This window comes from Aptenodytes forsteri, unplaced genomic scaffold (assembly GCF_000699145.1).
Source record: "Aptenodytes forsteri isolate BGI_AS27 unplaced genomic scaffold, ASM69914v1 Scaffold8, whole genome shotgun sequence".
NCBI classification, from domain to species: domain Eukaryota; kingdom Metazoa; phylum Chordata; class Aves; order Sphenisciformes; family Spheniscidae; genus Aptenodytes; species Aptenodytes forsteri.
The window spans coordinates 3,261,979-3,283,285 of NW_008796218.1; the positions used below are offsets into that span (position 1 = coordinate 3,261,979).

The following is a 21,307-nucleotide window of genomic DNA, read 5'->3' on the forward strand; positions in this document are numbered from 1 at the left end:
ATTTTCTTGCCTTTTCTTACACTATTTGTGAATTATGTCAGTCAATTCTTTCCTCCTCAGTACCATGTTCAAAGTGAACATCCGATTTAGAATTCCTAATTTACCTTAGCACTTGAAAGGGTATTTCTTTGAATTAAGTTATTTTCTGACTTACCACATTTATACTTAACACAGTTACAGATATTTTCTGTACTGTTCTGAAACTGTTCATCTATCTGAAGTTTCTGCCCCTAAGTGTATAAAAGCAGAAAAAACGATAAGTGAAATGACAGTGTTTTCTTAGCTGTATGATCTTTTTATTTTAAATACCTTTCCTTCAGGATTTGAGTAGCAGTATCTCTTGCCCCTAGAAACCTATTCTGAATCCACTTTCGTTACCCACAGGGACATTTAATTTAGTAATGATAACCAAATGGGATTTTTTTTTACACCTGACAAACAGGAATGCCTGTTGGTGTCAGTACAGCAGACATTTAGGACAGAAAAGACTAAGGCAGGCCAACAATGAAATGCAATGGCTTGCCTTCCTACAGAAATCTCCATGCAGTGTGGAGTGTATTCTTTCATGGAATAACTTAATGGATATAAATAGTATTACAATAACACAGATGTACTTTTTAATTTTGCCTTTTATTGTTTATACATAGGCATATTAAGATTTTTCTCCTGTTTTTCTGCAAGTCCTGATCCCGTATGCCCAAGTTTCTTCATCTATGAAATGAAAGTACTAACAACAACCTCACTTACAAAACATTTTGAAGTTCCTCTATAAAAAAAATGAGTACTATTTCCAATTCCTTCCTAGGACTCCAAATTATAATTTTAATAAATTATTTATAAATTATTCCCATTGCAATATTATTTTCTGGATAAAATAATGACAAGCAAAATCAAAACATACCCAATACTGACTGAGAACCTAACCCAGCAATGCTAACAAGCATTTTTGTAATGCAGAACAAGTCACTATGAAATACAGTTTAAAAGTTCTGCTTAGTCAGTGGTCTGAGTACATGATATAAGTTAACATATTCACTATTATAACATATCAATATTAACAAAACACTGATGCTCTAAAGTATTTCGTTCTGACAATTTAAAAACAAAATTTTATCCTCAGGTGCATGAAAGCAGTTCCACTTTACAAATACTTCAGGGCAGGATATGGTCATAAAAAACTCCAGAAATATCAGTGCTATACAGCCATTTTATTCTGCAAGATATTTAAACTTAACTGTCTTCTTAAAAATGGTTCTGTTTTCTTGTAAAGCAATTAAAAAAAAAAAGATAATGCCATTGGCATTCCAATTTCACTGATAAAACTATTAGTAAGATACTGATAAATAGATTTATTAAGAAATTAATAAAAGAATACTGACAAAGAAGATGAATTTCATACCAGTTTGCACTGAGGTTTGGGAATCGTTTCGCATGCACATTCTAAAACAAAATACGATTACAGAAACACAAATTTAGAAAGTTATATACTATATTCTTAAAACAGAGCATCAGAGAGAATAGAAATTCTAGATCTACAAATCATCACTGAAGAAGTTCTGCTAGTTTTTGAAATATACCCATCTGGGGAGTCCAGAATGATGTTTGATTTCTATTCCATCCTGAAAACTAATACCAGCTTCTAGGGCCACCTTTACTTATTACAATTTACAGCATAGTATCAACTGCAGTCCACCTGAACACATTAAAAAAAAGATGATCATTCTAGCCACTAGCCTCCTTGCAGTGATGACAATCATTACAATCAATATAAAGCAATGGAGAATTGTGTTTAAGGCATCACAAAGATGTATGATATACTACCGTCTTTGTAAACTTTGTAAACTGGCAAATTCCTGACCTGTGAACCTAATCCAGCCCCCCCTTTTTTTTTTTTAAGCCATAAGTAATTTACTCTCTTACAAAATTTTCAAGATGATAAGTCACCGAGTTTGGACAGGCAAATTCTACAGTATGTGATCACCCTTGTGAAAACAAGGAAAAACAAAACAGGCAGATTACAAAGTTCTGTACCATGAGATGACTTTTCTGTATCATTTGTTCATGAGCAGATCACAATGGTATAGCTGGCTTAAGCCAGACTTAAACACAAGAAGCCAAAGCTCTTGCCAGGGTCTTATTGTCTAAAGCAACTAAAATGAAAATCAGTCATTTTACCACATGTCCGAAAAGGGCAGCACTTCTCTGGGCTCCATACCTCCACCAAAGACATGCCTAGCATACATTTGAATTCAGGACAACGATGTATTTCACAAACTAAAATTAAGGAAAAGAAAGTTCAATAAACACAAGGTTGTCATATTTTGATGAACAGAAATATGAATCAAGAGATAGTAAATGACTTATTCATAATAAATACCTTTAGAAAACATCTTATGTGAAAAGACTAATGATTGAAATTTAATCGTTATCCATCAGGTAGTAGTAGCATGGAGTACAACTACTCTAGACAAATACTTAAAGCAGTTTTAAATCTCCAGAATTTGGGGCCTGAAATTACTCATTTGTCTCCATGATACAGATATTCAGATAATGCTTTAAGCACATGAATTTTTAAAAGTAAAGATTATTTGTTCAAGACTACAGATGATAGCTTGCTTATATGCACAAGTGGAGCTGTATCTCTAAATCCACCATTTCTGGCACTGAACATCCACACTACAAAATTTGACATGTTCTTTATTACTTAAAATATCAAAACCAAGTCAAACTTACTACACTGGTATGTAGGGCAACACCTTTCTGTAGTGTTGCCATCCACAATAAGAACTTCTCCTTCTTGACATTTGGGTATTTGATCAGAGCAAGCCCCGCATGCTGGAGAAAACAATTATTTAAATCTAAAACATAGGAAGAAATTTTACTACTGCCTAGGAAACATGCCCATACGTTTCTCACAGACACATATGAAAGAGAACAGAGATATTCTGCATTCTTTCCTTATAGTCCCTGTAGAAGAGGCTAATTTTCAGTGCAGCTTGCCTTTTCTTTGTTCCCTGCTATAAAGAATGAATACATTGTTTGCGAGTCAGATCACAACAAACAGGATTTTCTCTCCCTTTCTGTTATGAAAAATTTTGCTAGATTTTCTCTCCTACCAAGTCACCCTGTTGTATTCAGGAATGCTCCTCTGCCTGAATTATAGGATCTTGGTTCCCTAATAAAGGGCATCTCCTGTGATCTCCAGTGTTATCCTCCCACTTGAACACATATGAAAACCACAATAGGTACTTTTCGATGTGTACAGTGCAAAGACTCATTATATCAAAAAAGAGACAGAAGGATGCTGTGCAGACAGTGAGAAGAACCAAACACAGCACACTGCTATCACATGATCAAAGTGACCCCCTGATTACTATAAATAACAGAAGTGTAATTCAAGTTTTCTATTAACGCTCAAATTTTTGCACGTAGAAGAGCTAATCAAGATGACTTGGCCTTTGATTCAAAGATATCTATGTGCAAAAATAGAGTAAGTTCAATAGGACCTCATTATCACATTATTATCATACAGAAAACAACTGTATGGTAACATCGGAACTCCTATACTCATGCCAAAAGTGCAATTTTATTATTAAGTCATTAAAGGCCAAACCCCAAAAGAACAGAACAAATTTGCATAATACTTTCATATGGGATATTTACCATCAAATAAGATGGGCCATAGCTGATGCAACAGGATATAGGGAGCAAGAACATATATAACTTCTGTCTTCTTTCAGATAAAATATTCATGCAGCTAGTCCACACACTGTACATGGACAGCCTCTCCAAAGCCCTCAACTTTCTCATGCATGGACTCCGCCACCACTCCTCTACATGACCCAAGAATACTACTCAGTTGCACAAAGCTGTTTTGTGACTCTTGATGGTTGTTGCCATTTCTTATGTTTTGTAAACTTAATACCCATTTTTTTTAACCACTTTCAAGCCTTACTATGTTGGGAGAGCTAAAGGAAGTACAAGAAGCCTTAATTGGTAAGACAATAGTAGACATCATTGCATATGCAAAAACACTTATAGTCTCAACGGGCCAGGATACTGTACCACATATATAGGAAATGCAGCAGGTACTCTCCACCCGAGCAGCAATTAATGTTTGATCATCTTGACAGCTTGGCAACTGCTCCATTGGTTCACATTTTGCTGGATCACATTCTGAAAAAAGTACAACAGATGTATTTATTTATATGAAACATAGCATTCCTCCTTTGTGCTATTATCCCTAAGAAATGGCAGTGCAGAGCAGAGAAATACTACAAGACACTTTAGAAAAACTTTTACCTTGTATCGCAAGAGAACAAAAGACACATTCTCGCCTGATTGTTAAACACAAGAGCCCTTCATCATTATATCTGCTCAGACCAACCCTAAGCTTTTAGATGAAAGAGAATTTTGTAAACGGCCATACTAACAACGTCCTCTACACGACCTACCTTTTTGCTTCTAAGTTGACCTGTTTAGTTTACTGAGTATCTTTTACAGGGTGAACTTTTTTACCTTTTCGAAAGAAACCTACCGCAAACATAGCTGGGACAACAGGATTCTTCACTGTAGTAAGTGACCAACTTTTCCAAGCCATTACACTCAGGGATTAGGGGTTCACAGAGGCTCTGATTACAAACTGTTAAATAAAGGGAAAGAAAAAAAAAAAACCCTTCTAAACTATCTTAAACATTTATAAGTCGAGTAGAGCAGTGGCAAGCAGTATTTGCAGTTTGATACCCCAAATATCCAAATAACAACATGCATATGAAAACCACAACAAACTAGCAAAAAACCCTGAGGCAATATTCAGAAGCATCCGGCATTTGCAACACTGTCCATGGAGGCAAAGTTAAACTACAGCTGAGTCCTTGTAAGAATTTAAAAAAAAAAAAAAAAAATCCTGTGGAAAAAACTCACTGCAACATTATCCCAGGTGGTCAAAACATGAAAACTGCTTTAAATCTCGTTTTGAAGATGGACTTTCTAAGCTAAATAAGGATTAAAAAAAAAGCTTTTATATCTTGTTTTTACTGCTCACTTTGTAAATAAACATAAACATTCATCTGATCTTTTTTTCTAGTAATTAGTTATATCACATATTTGTATTTGGACATGAAAAATAAATCAGTAGCCTGTACAGCTGGGAGAAACACAATTCACATCCAAACACACACAGAGCTATTTCAGTCCTTATAACCCTTGTCCCCTCCCCCTTTCCCTCCCCCAAAACCTACTGGATATTGAGCCAAATAGTACAAAGTTTCTACAGTTTTCTAAATAATCTGTAAATTCAAACCGAAGTAATTTCCATTCACTTCAAAAGTAGGATGTGTAACAGGAAAACAAACCACAGAGAAAGGATATCTTCATATTCCAGTGGGCAGTATTCATAATCATTAAGGAATACTTACTACAGATCTTCTGAGGACAACATGTCTGATCACCAGGAACAAGCAAGGCCACTTCTGCAAATCGCTGACAGTCTAAATTGTGGATATCTGAACAGTTGTGCTCCACTGAAATAATGGTCTCACTGTCAACACATTTTTGCATACAGCATCCGCTCAAAGAAGTTTTCCAGATCTCACCTACTGCATGAGGTGCTCCTGAGCTGTCTGTACAAGCTAGATCAGGACAACAGAAAACAGAAGCAATTCCTTTTTACTTCAAATTTTGACCACCATTTTCTTCCACAGCGGGTGCGGAACTATCAAGTATAAAAATCTCAGAGTTTTAAAGGCATCACCTATCCCCATCACCACACAAAAAAGTGAAAAAGGACACAGTCTGAGACTGAGTTTGTATGGGAAAGCAAGACACTCAATACCCTCCAGAGGATGAAGGCCTCCACTTGGTTTTGCATCTCCACTGCAAGGCTAGTCACTTAAAATCTTAATCTAATCCTTTGTTTCTAAAGCAGTGATCTGAAAAGAAGTTACTTTTTTATTTCACACATAGCAAAATTATTGATTTACAGTGCTTTATGTAATCTGATTTATAATAAACTGCAGTGTTAAGCATTGGTCCACAACTTGGTGTGCTCAGGCAGAATTGTAATGAAAATAAATATCAATGCTGGCAGAAAGAACATAGGACATATGCATGTATTATTCAAAATGTGTAACTAACCGTTGCTGCATGTCTTTTGAATGCCATTTAGTATCAATAGGTTGGACCCTTTGGCAAAGGGCTAGGTGAAAAGGAGGCCAAGACTAACATAGTTAGAATACTAGAATGCATAAACATAAGCAAAAACTTCCATTTTGAAGAGCATCCTCCAGCTGAGAGAAGGTGAGCAAAACTGTATGTCACAAGGACATTCCCTGCTTGCTCACCTGTACAGTTAATGTTTACTGAATACCTGGAGTCCTCAACTGAATGACATATGCAGAACCCACAAAACATCAGGCCAGAACTTGACTTATTACTAATGAAGTACCTTACCAACAACTTGCAGATAATAAAGAAGAAAATCACATCCAAACATACCACATTTTTCTTCAGGAATACACACAGCAGTGTAAGTTCGGTGAAGGATGGTCCCTCCAGCACAGACGCAGCCCTCTGTCAACACTGAGCAGGAGTCTGAGTCCAGAGAAGCAACCTCATTATTCTGACAACTGTCTGCAACCTCACAGGCAGCTATACAAGCCTGATAGGAGAAGTTTTCAGAGCAGGGGAAGGCTAGGACGGAAATAAACAAATCGCTCATTCTGAAGCTGTAATCGTATGAGGCAGTACCTAAGAGAAGACATTATTGTCGTCTTGTCAAGTTCCTGTCCTTGCCAACTCAGTAGGATCTACCAACCTAAAACATCGATACAGACCAGTTACCTTCTACATGACAAATTCAAACAAAAGGAAGTTGCGAGCATTTTCACTTTTCTTCTTGTAGTAACATTTTCATCAGGCTTCGGTTTGCATTTTGGCAGTAGAGATATCAAACCATACAACAGTGTTGACACAAAGGAGTTTAAACTTCAAAAACATCTGCAAATACTACACAGATTAATAATATAGTGTTCTGAATCATTCTGAATACTTTGCAGTGGGTAAAGAAAATGCAGTGATTACTAAAGGGTGAAGCTTTGTCAATTATGAAAATATATTTGTTAAGGCAAATTCACCATTGTTTTATGTGGAATAATAAAGAATGGGATGAACTATATTTATTACTATTACTATATTTAATAGATATCCACATTAATTACTCTCTTGTATGTGTGTGTTATTTTCAAGTCAATGAACACAGTTAAATTTACCATTCTTTATACTACTAACGTAAATTCATTGGCATGTTATGCATGCATGCAGGAATAGACCAAAAAAGCATCTCATTTTGATTTAACTTTTGCTGTTGAAAACTTAACATGATCTTTCATTGGTTCAAAACAGTGATTAAAGCTGCATAAATATGGCAAACAGAGAATGACTACAAATGCCAACAGTGTGGTTCTGTGAACTACTAAAATATATGATCTTCATCATGTAATGATACCTAAATCATACAGCAACACTATCTGGAATCATGGTAATGAGACAAAGTCCAGTTCACAAAGGGACTGTCTGCTCAAAAATGAAGAAGGTTCCGGTTTAGACTTTGAAGATTAACTGGGAGAGGAGGTTAATTTTATTCAGCTCCTCACTACTAAAAATGGCCATAATGCCCCACAGGAAATATCTATTAGAGCCCTGTAAATAGAAGAACTCAGGCTTTTAAAAATCAGTCTACAGCATATCAACACTTAGAGACCACAAAATCCAGATGTGACTTCATGGTTCTTCCTTGCTAGGCACGCACCACCAGAGGTCACTGTGGTATAAAAATAAGAGAGTGCTGTGTCCCTTCACGATGGATGGAATACATAACTATATTTACAGACATATTTTGTAAGATCTCTTTTCAAACAGTTATTTGCTAGTAAAATCCATACAAACTGAAGAATTTTTTTTTTAAACTGACTGTTTTTAAGCTTTAAACTCCAAGACTATTATTTGCAGGGCATTACGACATGCCTTCATGAAGCCTGTACACATGTACCCACCTTAAATAACTTTAAAAAAGACATTATTTATGATTTCTATGTACAGCGAGTCCTCCTATTTTTGGGGATCATGCTTCATCAATAAGTCTTTCCCTTTTCAAGCACTGAAACCACAGACCTCCTTACGTTATCACTGCATAGGGCTTTTCCTAGGCGATCATTGACAGCATAAAGAGATGCTGTAATCCAAATTTTCTATTTACTGACAACTACAGATCTCATTTGGCCTTACATTTTAGTATGTTGCTATGGGAGATGTCTTCTGCCAGGATACTCTAGCTCTCAGGTTTTACTCCTTACTTTCCATCTAATCTCAAAGGTGTTTCATTTCTCTAATCCTTCCTCCAAAGACACAGCTTTCTGGAGCAGCATCAAGCAGATATCGCCAATTCCAAGTACTACAGAACTTTCTGTGGCTTCCTCCTTTCCACAACCAATTCTGTTGTGTTTTGGTTTTATCAGTGGAAAGTGGCTAAGAGAAATTAACACTACATTGCAAGTGAGATTTGACTTCTACAGTCAACTACATTATAAGCCAGAGGTAGACTTCTGAGCAAGGTTCTTTAGCTTACCTTTCCTAACTGTGAAATGGCTATAATGATCCTGATTCCTTTTGCACACTGCTTTGAATTATATCATTAAAAAATGCTGAATTTATTATCTCAATAATGACTTCTAAAGTACGTGAGGACTCAAGGAGCATTGGTATTTTCAACTTACAGTAACACTTATATTAGACAAATTTTGTCTCTGTGAACACTAGAGGTACACATACATGCAGAATACCTACGGCAGTAATCAGAGCTTCTCCATTCTATACAAATATTAAATTTGTTGCACATTGCCACATAGGCAGCTAGCGAAATACATGGATTTTGAATGTACTCAGTGTCTTGAACCCATATATTACAGAATAGCTCAGGTGGAACCTAATAAAGAAAAAATAAAAAATATTGCACCTTCATAGAGACCCTGCTAGGTAGGAAATAGATTGACCTTTTTAAATATCGGCTACAAACAATGAAGCCAAAAGTTCTTGGTTTACAGTAAGCAAGAGGCCACCAGCCTTCATTGGTGTACAAAAAGACTCTACTAGTATTTAAAAGTAAGGCTTCCTGAATGTTGAAAAAATATAAGACATCCTTAAGATTCCTCGGTTTCATCTCTTATAAGTGCCAAGGCAAGAGCTAATACAGTTTTTCCAATAAAAGGCATAATTACTCATTGTTCCTTGTTCTCCCTTACCTCTAGGTTTTTGTCTATTTTTGGCCTCAAACTCAACAATATACAAAGGTGAAATGGTAAATGTACTCATATGAGCACAAATACATACTTTATTTGCACAATTTGAGTTTGTTATTTGCTTTAGGTTTGCTTTAAATGGTCTGTTCTACCCTCTCATCTCTCTAAGCTGGAACTCCTTGTCTCTAGAGCCTTTGAGAATGCAGGCTCTCAGATTACCTATTGCAATTTTGAACTTCTTAAATTACTGAACACTTAAGGATTAATTAAATCCTAAAACTATTTTATTTTACTTTGCTCTACATCATATTGATATAGTTGAATTAGCTGGGACTAATTTATAAATGAGATGGAAACAATTAGCTGGACTAATTTATAAATGAGATGGAATCGTCAAAACTAACAGACATATATTATGAATTCTGAAAGCGTTAGTTGCTTATTGCAACTCTCCTATCAAGCTGGCACACTCTTCAATTATTTTTACCTTACAACTCTATATACAAAAAAGTATCTATCTCATTCCACAGACATGGTTACATGTAGTTTCACATTAATGAAATTATCAAGTATACAAAATTATATCAGAACCGCATCGTTCTCAAAATGTAAGCTTCCGAAATAGTTAACATACATAAGGATGACAGCTGCTGAAGGTCTGGTTCAACACCAGTCTTAAGCACTCTGAGCAGTCCATGACTGAGCAATTAGTTTCCTGATGTCTGTCTTCTCCAACATACTTTAACGTGTCTGGCACTTGCCAGCTGTCTATAAAAGTCGATGGAGCATCACTTTTGCTTAAAACTGTCCTATTGGGTAGCGTCAGGTCATTTTCCAAGCTTCTATCACAAAAACCTGTGTATTACCAGAAGAAAAAAGCAGGTTAACACCGCACAGGTCATTCTGAAGTATGTTTGAAGTGGCATATTCAAACAAGTATATAGCTTTTAAAAAACTTATACAACATGACAGTATCACAACCCACAACAGGTGTGGAAAGTCTCTGGTAGGATCAAAACAAAAAATTCAGACAAGTTAAGCAAAGCAAAAGTAAAGATGCATCTATGAATTAAGATGGGTGAAAGGGAATCTATTGCATATCAAAGAGCTGTTCAGAGAGCCCAGCTATGGCACACAAGCTTCACCTCAACTGCACAAGCACTAAACAAAAAAGTATTTTAAAAAAAGGTTACAAAGCACTTCCATGTATATCAACAAATGAAAACTGTAAATGTTATCAGAAAAGGGAACTCCCATAAAATGCCAAGATACTTATCTGATACTGTACTTCAGAAATACTGTACTATTCTACTTATGCTTCTGAGCAGTCTTAAGCATCTATTGACTTAAGAGCTACCATAAAAGTGCAGTTTTGGCACTTCCAGGTATGCTTATATTACCCCTCAGCGGGGGCGGGGGGGAATCAAACTTTTCTGTATTCACTTCTCAGAAGGCAGCATCACATTTTTTTTCTGTTTAAACTAAGGTAGTTGGCAATTTTGAAACACTTCGGAGCAAATGAAGCAATGTAACACATGGAGAGTGACTTTGGTCAGCACAGAACATCCAAGTATTACAGTAGTCTCCTCTGGAAGGTCCTTTAAGAGCCAGCAGGTATAAAAAAGCAGAATGATGAATCAGTCCCCATTCTTTCTTTCTAATTGCAATTTCTGAGACTTTTGTATCAGACTTCTGATGTCTCCACAAACTTGCATGGCAATTCTAAATCTTTATCAGTTCAAAAACTATTTGTGGATTTAACCCTTTCTAGAGAACTGGTCTGTTTTACCATTTTTCACCAATTCTTGATAACATGAGCAAGCCATTGACAATCAGTGATACAGCAATAGGCATTCAGAGAGTAAAACAGCTTTTGAAACTGTAACCATCATTCGACCAAAAATGTTTCTAGTTGAACTTTTTGAGGTTGTGAGTCTATGCAACACAAATACGAAGTACTTGATGGTTCTGAGAAACTTCAAAGGATTGCTGTAATGTCTGGGATATCTTTTTCCACCACTTCTCTTACACATTGACAAGGAGACTTAACACAGCAAAACTAAGGCTTCACATTTAGCTTGGCGGGAGCTGGTTGCAGCTAAAACTGACATGCTTGCACTCTCTTTCACCAGTTTTGCTATAGAGACGTCCATGTTCCCTTCCCACATCCCTCATCTCCCACACCAGCTCTTCACCAGTTGCCATGTTTGCCTGATCCTTCCACTGTAAAAGACACTGTTGTCTCTGACACAGATCTTTCCAAGGAATGCTTGCTGCTACAAAACTGTAACTGTGCCTTCAGTTTTATCATTTCCATGAAGCTTAGAAAACAGGATCTACCAATACTGCAGTTCAGCCAAAAGACATCTGAGAAAGCTCAAATACAAGAAGCAAACTAACACAGAAAGCACAGGAGATCAAGGTAGACTGTTTATCCTGAAAAGATGTAGTACAAGCAGCTCATTTAAAGCAGGCTCTGGTAAGTCGCACCAGACAGCACTGTGCAGGCAGATCTATGCAGAGAATCCCAATCAGAGATGAATACCAGAAAAATACAGCATATTCTCTGAAGGAGTTGTACTTGGAACACCATCCACAGAAATGTGTTGTCATCTAGTTAAAGCACCTTGTAAACCAGGAACGTAATATTCCCAGTTCTCCCTATCACAGTAATCAAACAGCTAAAGGCAAAACAGACTTTCACGATAACTTGAATCAGGCTTACTAAAAAATACAGTCTTTACTTCTTGTTTCTATTTGATCCAATTACAATAACAATTAGCCAAACAAAGAAAGAATGATGTTGAAAACAAAAGTTAGGACAAATTACAGATAATAATCCAATTTCAAAATGGCAGTAAATTCAAACACTCTTCCTTTGTGAGAAGCACATTACTGTCTGCAGGACTTGGAACTGGACTGAGCTATCACTGGTATTTGATACTGAGCTACAGGCATTTGCCCTTTCTGAAACTGGAAAGATATCCACTGTAATTATATGAACTCTGTAACCCTGGTTTCCAGCTCCAATTTACAGCAGATAAATTTACAGATTCAGGTGTCACAGTAGGGATTTACATCAACAAATACATGCTTGCAAAAGCTATAGCACCAACAGCTTATTCAAGGCTGTTTTTTTAGAAAGAAAGAAACCATGTGAAACTATTGAGCAGACCTAACAGAGTGCAACATTATGGTTATTTAACCCATTACTATTAAGAAATTCCCACTGAACTATTCCCTCCAACAGAAAAACTAAGATTAGTTCTCTCAAGTTAACATTTCCTGTGAATTCCGACCTTTAGAAACTGAAAATAGCACATACCATTTCCTATCAGATGGGTATCTAACACTAAATCTGTAAATTACCTTGTTTGACATTATGGATTTATGCCTGTCTTATTGGGTTTTGTTACAGCAATCATGCCTGTGATTCAATCAGGTTATAGTCAGAAGCAACACCATGGGTAAAAAGTGATTACATGGCTAGGTATCAAATATAATTTCAACAATTATCAAAATTAATAATAATTTAATTTTATTAGTATCTTAAACTTTGCAATGATCTGCAATAACTCTTTGAGCCAGATCCTGCAAAAGATATTTTATATAATTAGGAAAATGTGCTTCCCTAGCAAAGCATATGAACACCTTTATTTCTTGCACTACTCTATACTTACCACATAGTCCCCAAGCTCTTGATTCTCTGGTACTGTTAAACTCAATAATCATCACGCCTGTGTTGTGAAACCACTGAATTCTGATTTTTGTTGGGGTCTCAACTGCATACTTGAAGCCTGAATCCTCGACTTTGTAACCGTATTTTCTAACAGTAGGCCAAGCAAATCTTGAATTTACTGTTATCTAAAATACACACAGAAAAGAGATTAAATATCAGGTATCAAGTGCTATAGATAGAAGAACCAAGGCCAGATTCTCGACAACTTAAGAATCTAACTCCTATATATAACAGTTTACGTGCCTTGCTCTGCGACTTACCTCATTCCCTGTCCTTGCATCACAATTTGACTCTTTGAATTTACAAGCAGTTTACTAAATTACAAAGTTGGAACAATGAATTATATTATGTCCTACTCTAATCTTCAGTACCCACATGGGGAGGCAGTTGATTACAGAAGATGCTATCTAAAAGGCAAAGAAAAACAAACCCTCAAAATACTTACTTTTCTACTTTAACGATTGATATTGATAATAATTTGGTTTGATACATAGGTTAAATTCAACATTGCCAGGCACAAAGAAGTTGAATTTGAGTTACTCTGTGGAGAAAGCAAAAATACATTAACCATAGTCATGATGTGCAAAATCTTGATACCTTAGCTACTTATTGTTTTTAGGTACTGGGACATTAAGGATTTGGGGGGGGGTATATTTTTAAGAGAGGAAAACTGCTGCTTATTGTAGTTTCAAGTCTGGACTACAAAGTTCATCTGGATAGCATTCTTGCAAAATAAACAAAATACTATGATCGCATTGTGTTCAGCAACTGTTTTATATCACCCAATCTTGAAATCAAAACAGAAATAGAGGTTTTCAGGAAAAAAAATATGGCGGACTAGCTGTTTGGACATCGAAAAACATGAACCACATATCTGAAGGTGAGCAAGAACAAGACTGGGAATGATGAATCTATATGATACATGAACAGTACAGAAGTAATGGATCAGAAATACGTGCATACTTTCCAAGCTACAAGGTGCTGAACAAACCAGATAGCACTGAATACAACAGAAAAACAAATCTGAAAGTTAAACAGATCTCCTTTTTCCTATCAATCATATTGAGCTTCTGGAATTAACTTCCATAAGGTACTACTTTGGACCAAACTTTGTGATGGACATTTATACAGACATCAAAATTACCTAGCTTTCATAGAAGAGACTTTACTAAAGAGTTTTGTAAAGGCTCATGAGAAATTAACTCCTTGTGACATAAAACCAATCTACACTACCCATTAGGCAGGATACCCATTAGAGTTTCTATCTTCCCGCTCTGTAACAACAAGTATTTGCCCCTGTCGGAGACTTGTAATGCACAGGGCAGTCTAATTTAGTCTGACAATCCTACAGCCTACTGGTGTTTCTAGTGTAAATTTCTCCATTTGAACATAGATAAAAATCATGCACTGAAATATACTGGTGGTACACTGGTACACTACAGTGGTACTTATTATGTGATGGCATTCACAGAAGTGACTAATAAATGTATATCCACTTAATCTCTCACCACCTTATCTATTTTACACATATAATAAGATAACATGGACCTACCTCTAACCTTCCAGCTGTTTCAGAAGGAACTATGCATATACAGTCAGGTGATAAAGTGCTATACAATTCATCAATGTTGTAAAGTGCAAGTACAATTCATAGATATTGCACAGAAGTGAATAATTAACCACAACTATGTAGCATTACTATGCCCTTTCTTTTAAGATACATCTTATTAGCAGTATTGAACACCATTTGTTAGCTGATAAATTTTAGTTACCATTCTACAGTCAAGGACATGGATGGTTATAATTTCATCTCGAGTTTGACTAACAACGTAGGACGCTTCTTTGAATAAAGCCAAATGATTTCCATCATAGGTTACAATGCTCAGATCAGAGAAAATTGTGCAACGACCTAAGAAAAATAAAAATAAATGTTTTTTCTAACTTATTTTAGAATTTCTGTAAATATTACAAAATATGAAGATAAAATGATAAATTTTATAAGATTAACTAGCTTACTAGAGTTTCATATATGCAGCACATATTTTCAGCTATATTTGATACTGTTGCACCTCTGTAAATGGACAGCAGAGTCAAATCCTGCATATTTCAGTGGGACGACCTGCAGGCCTCTGCCATCAGTTATTTACTTACAGTTCTTACCAGCAAAGGTTTGTAATTTTTACAAACCTCAAACTAGCAGGAAACATGAATGACAGTGGAACATGCCGGCTCCTTAGTTCCCTTCTAGTCTTGTTCCTAAGGTGGGAGCTCATGTGGAAAGATTCCTTCTTCCCACTCATTGCTAAAGCTTTTGTATTTCAAAGGGCTTGGAGTTCTACTCATAGTTATCTCAAACTCTAAAGCATAAGCAGAAATTTGCATTGCTTATCTCTGCATCCTTTCTTTAGCGTAAATAGCATAAATTGATTTTCTTTAAGGTTTGGACTCTTCCTGCCCAATTCTAGGTAATTGATGGGAGTGACTACAGTACTGCTATGCTTCCAGAGTCCCCAAACTGTAAACAGAGCTAGTTAACAGAGTCTAGGGAATCTTCTAATCCTGAAGCAGATATAAGATGAACCAAAAGATCCACTGACTATCCAGAGTCCCCAAACTGTAAACAGAGCTAGTTAACAGAGTCTAGGGAATCTTCTAATCCTGAAGCAGATATAAGATGAACCAAAAAATCCACTGACTATATTGACTAGGTGTCCTCCGATTAGACAGAAGACAAGATGGATCTAAGTCAGACCTAGACACGTCCATTGCAGATACCTATAGCTGGGTAAGAGGAATACCCTACATTAAAGGAGCATTTTGATTTCATTTCCCTGGATGTAGAACTAGAATTATAAATTGCATTTGACAATGAGTAACCTGTACAATATGCATCTTCTATTTCTATGCCATGGTATAGAAGGGTCAGTTCTTAGCCTTCTTACACATGCATTAAATTGTTACCTAAATTCACTTCAAAAGTACTGCATAATAAAACTTACATAAAACTTACATGCACATTCCCACTTTGGGCAGCATTTGTCACCATTCATTTGAGTAGCAAATCCTAAAACTCCGCAGCTGGGTTGAGTTGCATTGTATGGGCAGTTCTGCGATTTATTAACTTGGATCAGTTGTCCATCCAAGCAAATGTGTTTTATGCACTCATTCTCTGTGATTGGCTAAGGCATATTTAATAAAAGACACAGGTTACCATTCTTACCAAGCTAGCATCACAATATTGCAGAGTATTTGCTCAAAAAAGGGGCTCACATTCTTCAGGTACAGAATACTTACGAATCCCCATGACACTGATGGAAGCTACAAATGAAGAGCACCTTTGAAAACCCGACCATTCTGAGGACAGTTTAAAACTGCTGTCCTGTTGTAAAGCAGCGAACAGCATTATTGAATTTTTAACTTTACATTAAAAGAAGGTGGGAAAGGAAAAGCATAGAAGGGCACAAATAGGAATAATTACGTCTTTCCAGAGATCCCTGTTCTTTAAGGAGGGCAACGTGACAAAAAACTGCCATTGAACAATATGAAGCACCACATTTTGCCAAAAAAAAAAATTCTTATAACAGTCACACTCAGAAAACTGAGGCCCAAAACACAGTGTATTATAGCACTTACGAAAACTATTATGCGCAATGAAATCATCCAAAGTTACAGATATAATTGAGAAAACAACAGGGCTCCCTGTCTGATACAGATATTTTAAATCCTAGAGATCAAAGTATAGCTCACAATTTTTTTTAACAGTGTGTAAAAGTAACGAAGATATATTCAAAACTAAACAGATAAATATTTATAGTTACTCACCGTACAAGTTTGAAGAGTTGCTGTTTCTCTAGGCAGCATAAAAGCTGATGCTGTGACTCCTGACACGGCTTCAGCCGTTGCCAGTCCATCAGAAAACGTTGTAGTCAAGCCATAAAGTGGTTTGGTAGATAAATGGGCAAATGAGAAAACTGATGGAGCCATTGTGTCATTTGGATGGTCAGATATCGTTAGCAGTGAACTCACAGAATGTGTTTGCACCTCAGATGATACTTCAAGTTTTGAAGTTTGAGTAGTACTGACCGATGACGCAGCTATAGAAGAAAATGGTTTCGGTTCAGAGGACGAATGTACAGTGGACAGTACTGATGCACTTATATTAGAAGGAACTGCAGTTGTGTTTGTGAAATATGGAGAGTAAAATGTCTGAGATGTTTCTGGCGTAATGGTAGCACCTTGAGTATGGACAGCTTGGACTTCTGTTGTTAATTCTGGCTCTTCAGATTTTACTGTATCAAGGGGCATGGCTCCTTTTGCTTCTGAAATAACAGAAAAATAGGTGGGCTTCACAGAGCTTGTGATGGATTCTGTTACTGCTTCTGCCTTGTCTGAAGTTGCTGATACAATACTAATGTTTTGCCCAGTACTGCTTATCATTGAAGAGGCTGAAGCTGCAACTGATGAACGGGCCATAGCCGATGACAACGTACTAGCTAGAAATGTGGAACTGTAGGCGGTGGTTGGAAGTGTGACTTGCTTAGGCAATACCGCAGTTTTCTCTGTACCACTTTTGCCCATTGATGTGGATGGCCCACTCACCATCACGATGGGAACTTCTGTTTTTTCTGGTAACAAAACTGATGAAGATGTTGACTTGGATTCTGGTGAAGCTGTAGTTGTTTCAAGTGTTTGACTTGAATCAAGTGATTCAGTAAATGAGGCCTGCCATGTGAATTTTAGACCAGTACTTGTCTTTTGTATAGAAAATGAAGGAAACGCTTCTTTTTTCATCGTTGCTAAAGAAGAGGAAGCTGCAAGCACTTCTGGTGAGGAAGGGAGAATTCTGGTGCCAAAAATCAAGTCAGCTGTTGTTCTAGTTTGGACTGTAGACTGCAAAACAGAAGTAGTTCCTGATACATACGGCTGTGTGACTGAATCAGTTAAATGCAACTCTTTTTCAGTTGGTAAAATAACTTGTGTAGGACCTACTGATGTAGGTAATATGCTTGAATGAATGCCTTCAGGTAGTGAGGTGATTAAAGGGTATGAAGAAGTCAATTCTACTGTAGCTTCAGTTGTGCTAAAGACACGTTGTGGCTGACCAGTGGATTTTGTTAGAGTTGCTGCAGGATACTGGTAAATTGGGGTACTCCTTTGGCTCGTCAACAAAGGCTCAGAAGTCTGACGACCAAGTTCCATAGCCTTCTGAGTAGAAAAATGTGGTATAGCTATGGTCTTTGTGGTCTGTACTGAAAGTTTATCTCTGGAAGATGTCTGCCAAGAGAAGGAGCCTACTGAAGACAGAGGAAAAGATGGCTGAGCTGTAGGTGCTGTAAGTTTTACTGTATCTGTTATACTTTGGACTGTAGATTTCAATGCTGTAGAAACTATTTTAGTTTCTACTGGATATTTTGGTGTGGTTGTTACTTCTGGTATCATCTGTGTTAAAGAAGGTGAAGAAACCAATTTATCTGCTAGATACTGAGAGGTGGAGAAAGCGTAAGAAGACTTTGTTACTGGAAGCGTAACAGAAGGGGACAGAGTTGATTTTTCTTTGGCTGTCATTACCTTTTGGGTTGTTATGAGCTGACTGCTGAATTCAGAGGATGGGGAGAATGTGGCATAAGTGATATTTAAAGAGGCTTTGCCTGGCGATTTGTCACGTGATACTGTTGTTATTGGACTTGATTGTTCTGTTATAGTGGATAAAGGAGAGAAAGTCAGGACTGGAGAGGTCTTTTCTGTTGGTAACATAGATTTTGCTACAGTTGTTCTTGGATACAAAGAGATCATTTCATGGGATGTATGCACAGGACTGAGAGCTGTCAGTGATGCTTCTTTTCCATATGAGGGTAGTGAAGGAAGAGAAATGTTTAAAGAGATTAGAGAATGTGATGGTGAAGAAGGGAAAGCAGATGGCTTTCTAGTAGAGATGCTAGTAATTCTTTCCACTTGTGATTTATCAGGCTGTGTTGTCAACAATGTGGTTTCAGTTGCACTAAGGAGAGCAAGTGGAGATCCGGTGACAGATGTTCTTTGAGCTGACTCTCTTTCTGTAGCTACAAAAGGAACTGTGGTGGTTTCTTTTGATGAGATAGAGGCTTTCATTGCTGATGTGGTAACACTACCTGAATATGCTAAAGTGCTGGTCTTCGCTGCACTTGAAACCAGAGTTGACTTGTATTCGGTAGATGTTTTTCCAGAAAACAAAGTTGGCTTAGCTCCTAATTCAAAAGGGGATGTTATTTTGGATGTTACCTCAACAGACAAGGGTGTCACTCTGGTAGTCTCAGCCACAATGGGATATTTAGTGTATAACGTAGTCAAGAACTCTGTTGTGTTTAGAACTGTGTGTAAGGGATAACCTGTAGTTGAAACAGTTTTGAATGTTTTTTTTAATTCACCTGAAGCTGGAGAAGCAGGAGTAGGAACAGACACTGAAGGTCTTTTTGTAGAAAAAGTGATGGATTTTTCAGTTGTAGAACTAGGATGTAGTGAACGTGGAGGGAAATAGGAACTTGATGTATGCTCCACATGAGATGTTGTTTCGGGAGTTTCCTTTTTATGAGTTGTAAATGATAACGAAGTTGTTTCTGATGACCTCTTTTGAGTTTGCAGAGTTGTCTTTGGACCTAGAGTTGTAGTGAAAGGTACCTCTGCAGCACCCGTCAGGTGTTGAACCATTTCAATAGGAGGTTCTGTAATTGCCTTTCCTAATGAAATAGGTGGTGTGGATGTTGGTGAAAATGTAGTCTTCATGCTTTGTTCAGTTAAAACAATTGCTGCTTTTGTTGTTGCTGAAGACAAAGTAGTGATCACAGGAGAAAGTGATGTTACTGTAACATTAGTTACTGTGGTAAAAGACTGTCCTATGCTTATTTTTGTCCCTTCTGAAGTTCCTGTTAGGTTTACTGGTGGTGTATATGAAGGCATGCCCAGAGGTGGTGATGTGGAAAACTGGGGCAAATACACAGTAGTTTTTTCTGTTATTGATTCAAATGAACTGGGTGTAAATGCTGTAAGTCCTTCTGGTTTTACTTGTGCTTCTTTTGTGGGAAGTGTTCTTGTGGCTATTTCTGATATTTCCATTATTTTAGTTTTGACTGGCATTTCTGTTGTTCTAAGTATAAGTGGTGTTCCAGTAAAAATAAAAATAGAAACTGGTTTGCTTTCTGATTCTGTGCTTGTAGTCACTGCGTGTGTAGCAGTTACTGTCTGAGGTTCTGTAGCCCTCAATAGCTTAGTGGAACCACTACTGATCAGTTTTATCTTTGTGGAAGTTTCTGAACTGACAGTAGATGGAAAAAATGGAGAAATGTCAACAGGAGAAGACAAGCTTACATTAGATTTTGTTGTCCTAGATGTCGCTGTAGTGCTTCTCCCAGATGTCATTTCTGTTGACTGTGAAGAAATATTTGATGATAAAGTTTTGGTTGGAAGTGTTGTATTAGATGTCACAGCTGAAAATTCAGTTTCCCCTGTAGTTGCACTGAGTTGCAATTTTGAAGCAAGTGTTGTTTCCATGTCCTTTGCTTCAGGTACAAGAAATGAAGTTACCGCTTCACTGATCACTGCCAAACTTGTAGTTGATGTTACGTGTGAAACTGCTGGTGTTCGAATGCTGGGTATCAAAGGTGGACTATCATCTGCAGGTTCAATGCCTGAAATCAGACACAAGTAAACAGTAGTCTGAAATTTATAAATAATTATAGTCATGAAGCTAGCAGAGCTAAAAGGAAGTTATGTTAACTGATATAATTCCGATATTTTCAATTGCCTTTAAACTTCTAAAATTCACAGACAAATTAAAAAATAAACTAATTAAATCATTTGCTTCACATCTAATGTTACTGAAATGTTTTAAGAAGAAAGAACTTCTTTCTTAATTTAAAATTTGCCTCAGATTTTTGAGGAGTGAAATTATTTCAACTAAAATGTATGTTTAGTGAGCGCAAGATTCGTAAAACTAAGGTCATAGTCACACAAATTTAATCACCAATATTTGAAAATTTGCTTGAGAGGACAGGCAGGGATGCATCCTTCCACCCTAAAAGAAAAACAATTAGTATTAACTAGTTGAACAGTATCTTCTGGATCAAGCATTTAATTTTAGGAAAACAGAATTTATTTATAAAGTATTTTTAGATAGAATAAGACTGTCTACTTAAATATCTCATCACCAGTATACTCCTTCAAGATGTCATTGCCATGGCTTCCATTTTCTCAGATCTAAGCAAAGGCATGAACTTCGCAATACTCAGCCTTTGAAATGAGA

The 21,307-nt window shown here is 36.8% G+C and overlaps 1 protein-coding gene across 1 annotated transcript in view; it reads right to left on the reverse strand.

Moving 5' to 3' along the window:
- OTOG (otogelin) overlaps positions 1–21,307 on the reverse strand; it is a 104,784-nt gene that overhangs the window by 9,943 nt on the left and 73,534 nt on the right. The window contains 16 exon segments of the mRNA XM_019474491.1: positions 155–230; positions 1,400–1,440; positions 2,176–2,274; positions 2,734–2,835; positions 4,066–4,176; positions 4,538–4,642; positions 5,418–5,630; positions 6,496–6,690; positions 8,842–8,980; positions 9,928–10,148; positions 12,974–13,157; positions 13,478–13,573; positions 14,805–14,941; positions 16,043–16,211; positions 16,855–18,562; positions 18,830–20,693. Of these exon segments, the coding sequence (XP_019330036.1) occupies positions 155–230; positions 1,400–1,440; positions 2,176–2,274; positions 2,734–2,835; positions 4,066–4,176; positions 4,538–4,642; positions 5,418–5,630; positions 6,496–6,690; positions 8,842–8,980; positions 9,928–10,148; positions 12,974–13,157; positions 13,478–13,573; positions 14,805–14,941; positions 16,043–16,211; positions 16,855–18,562; positions 18,830–20,693 (5,460 nt within the window).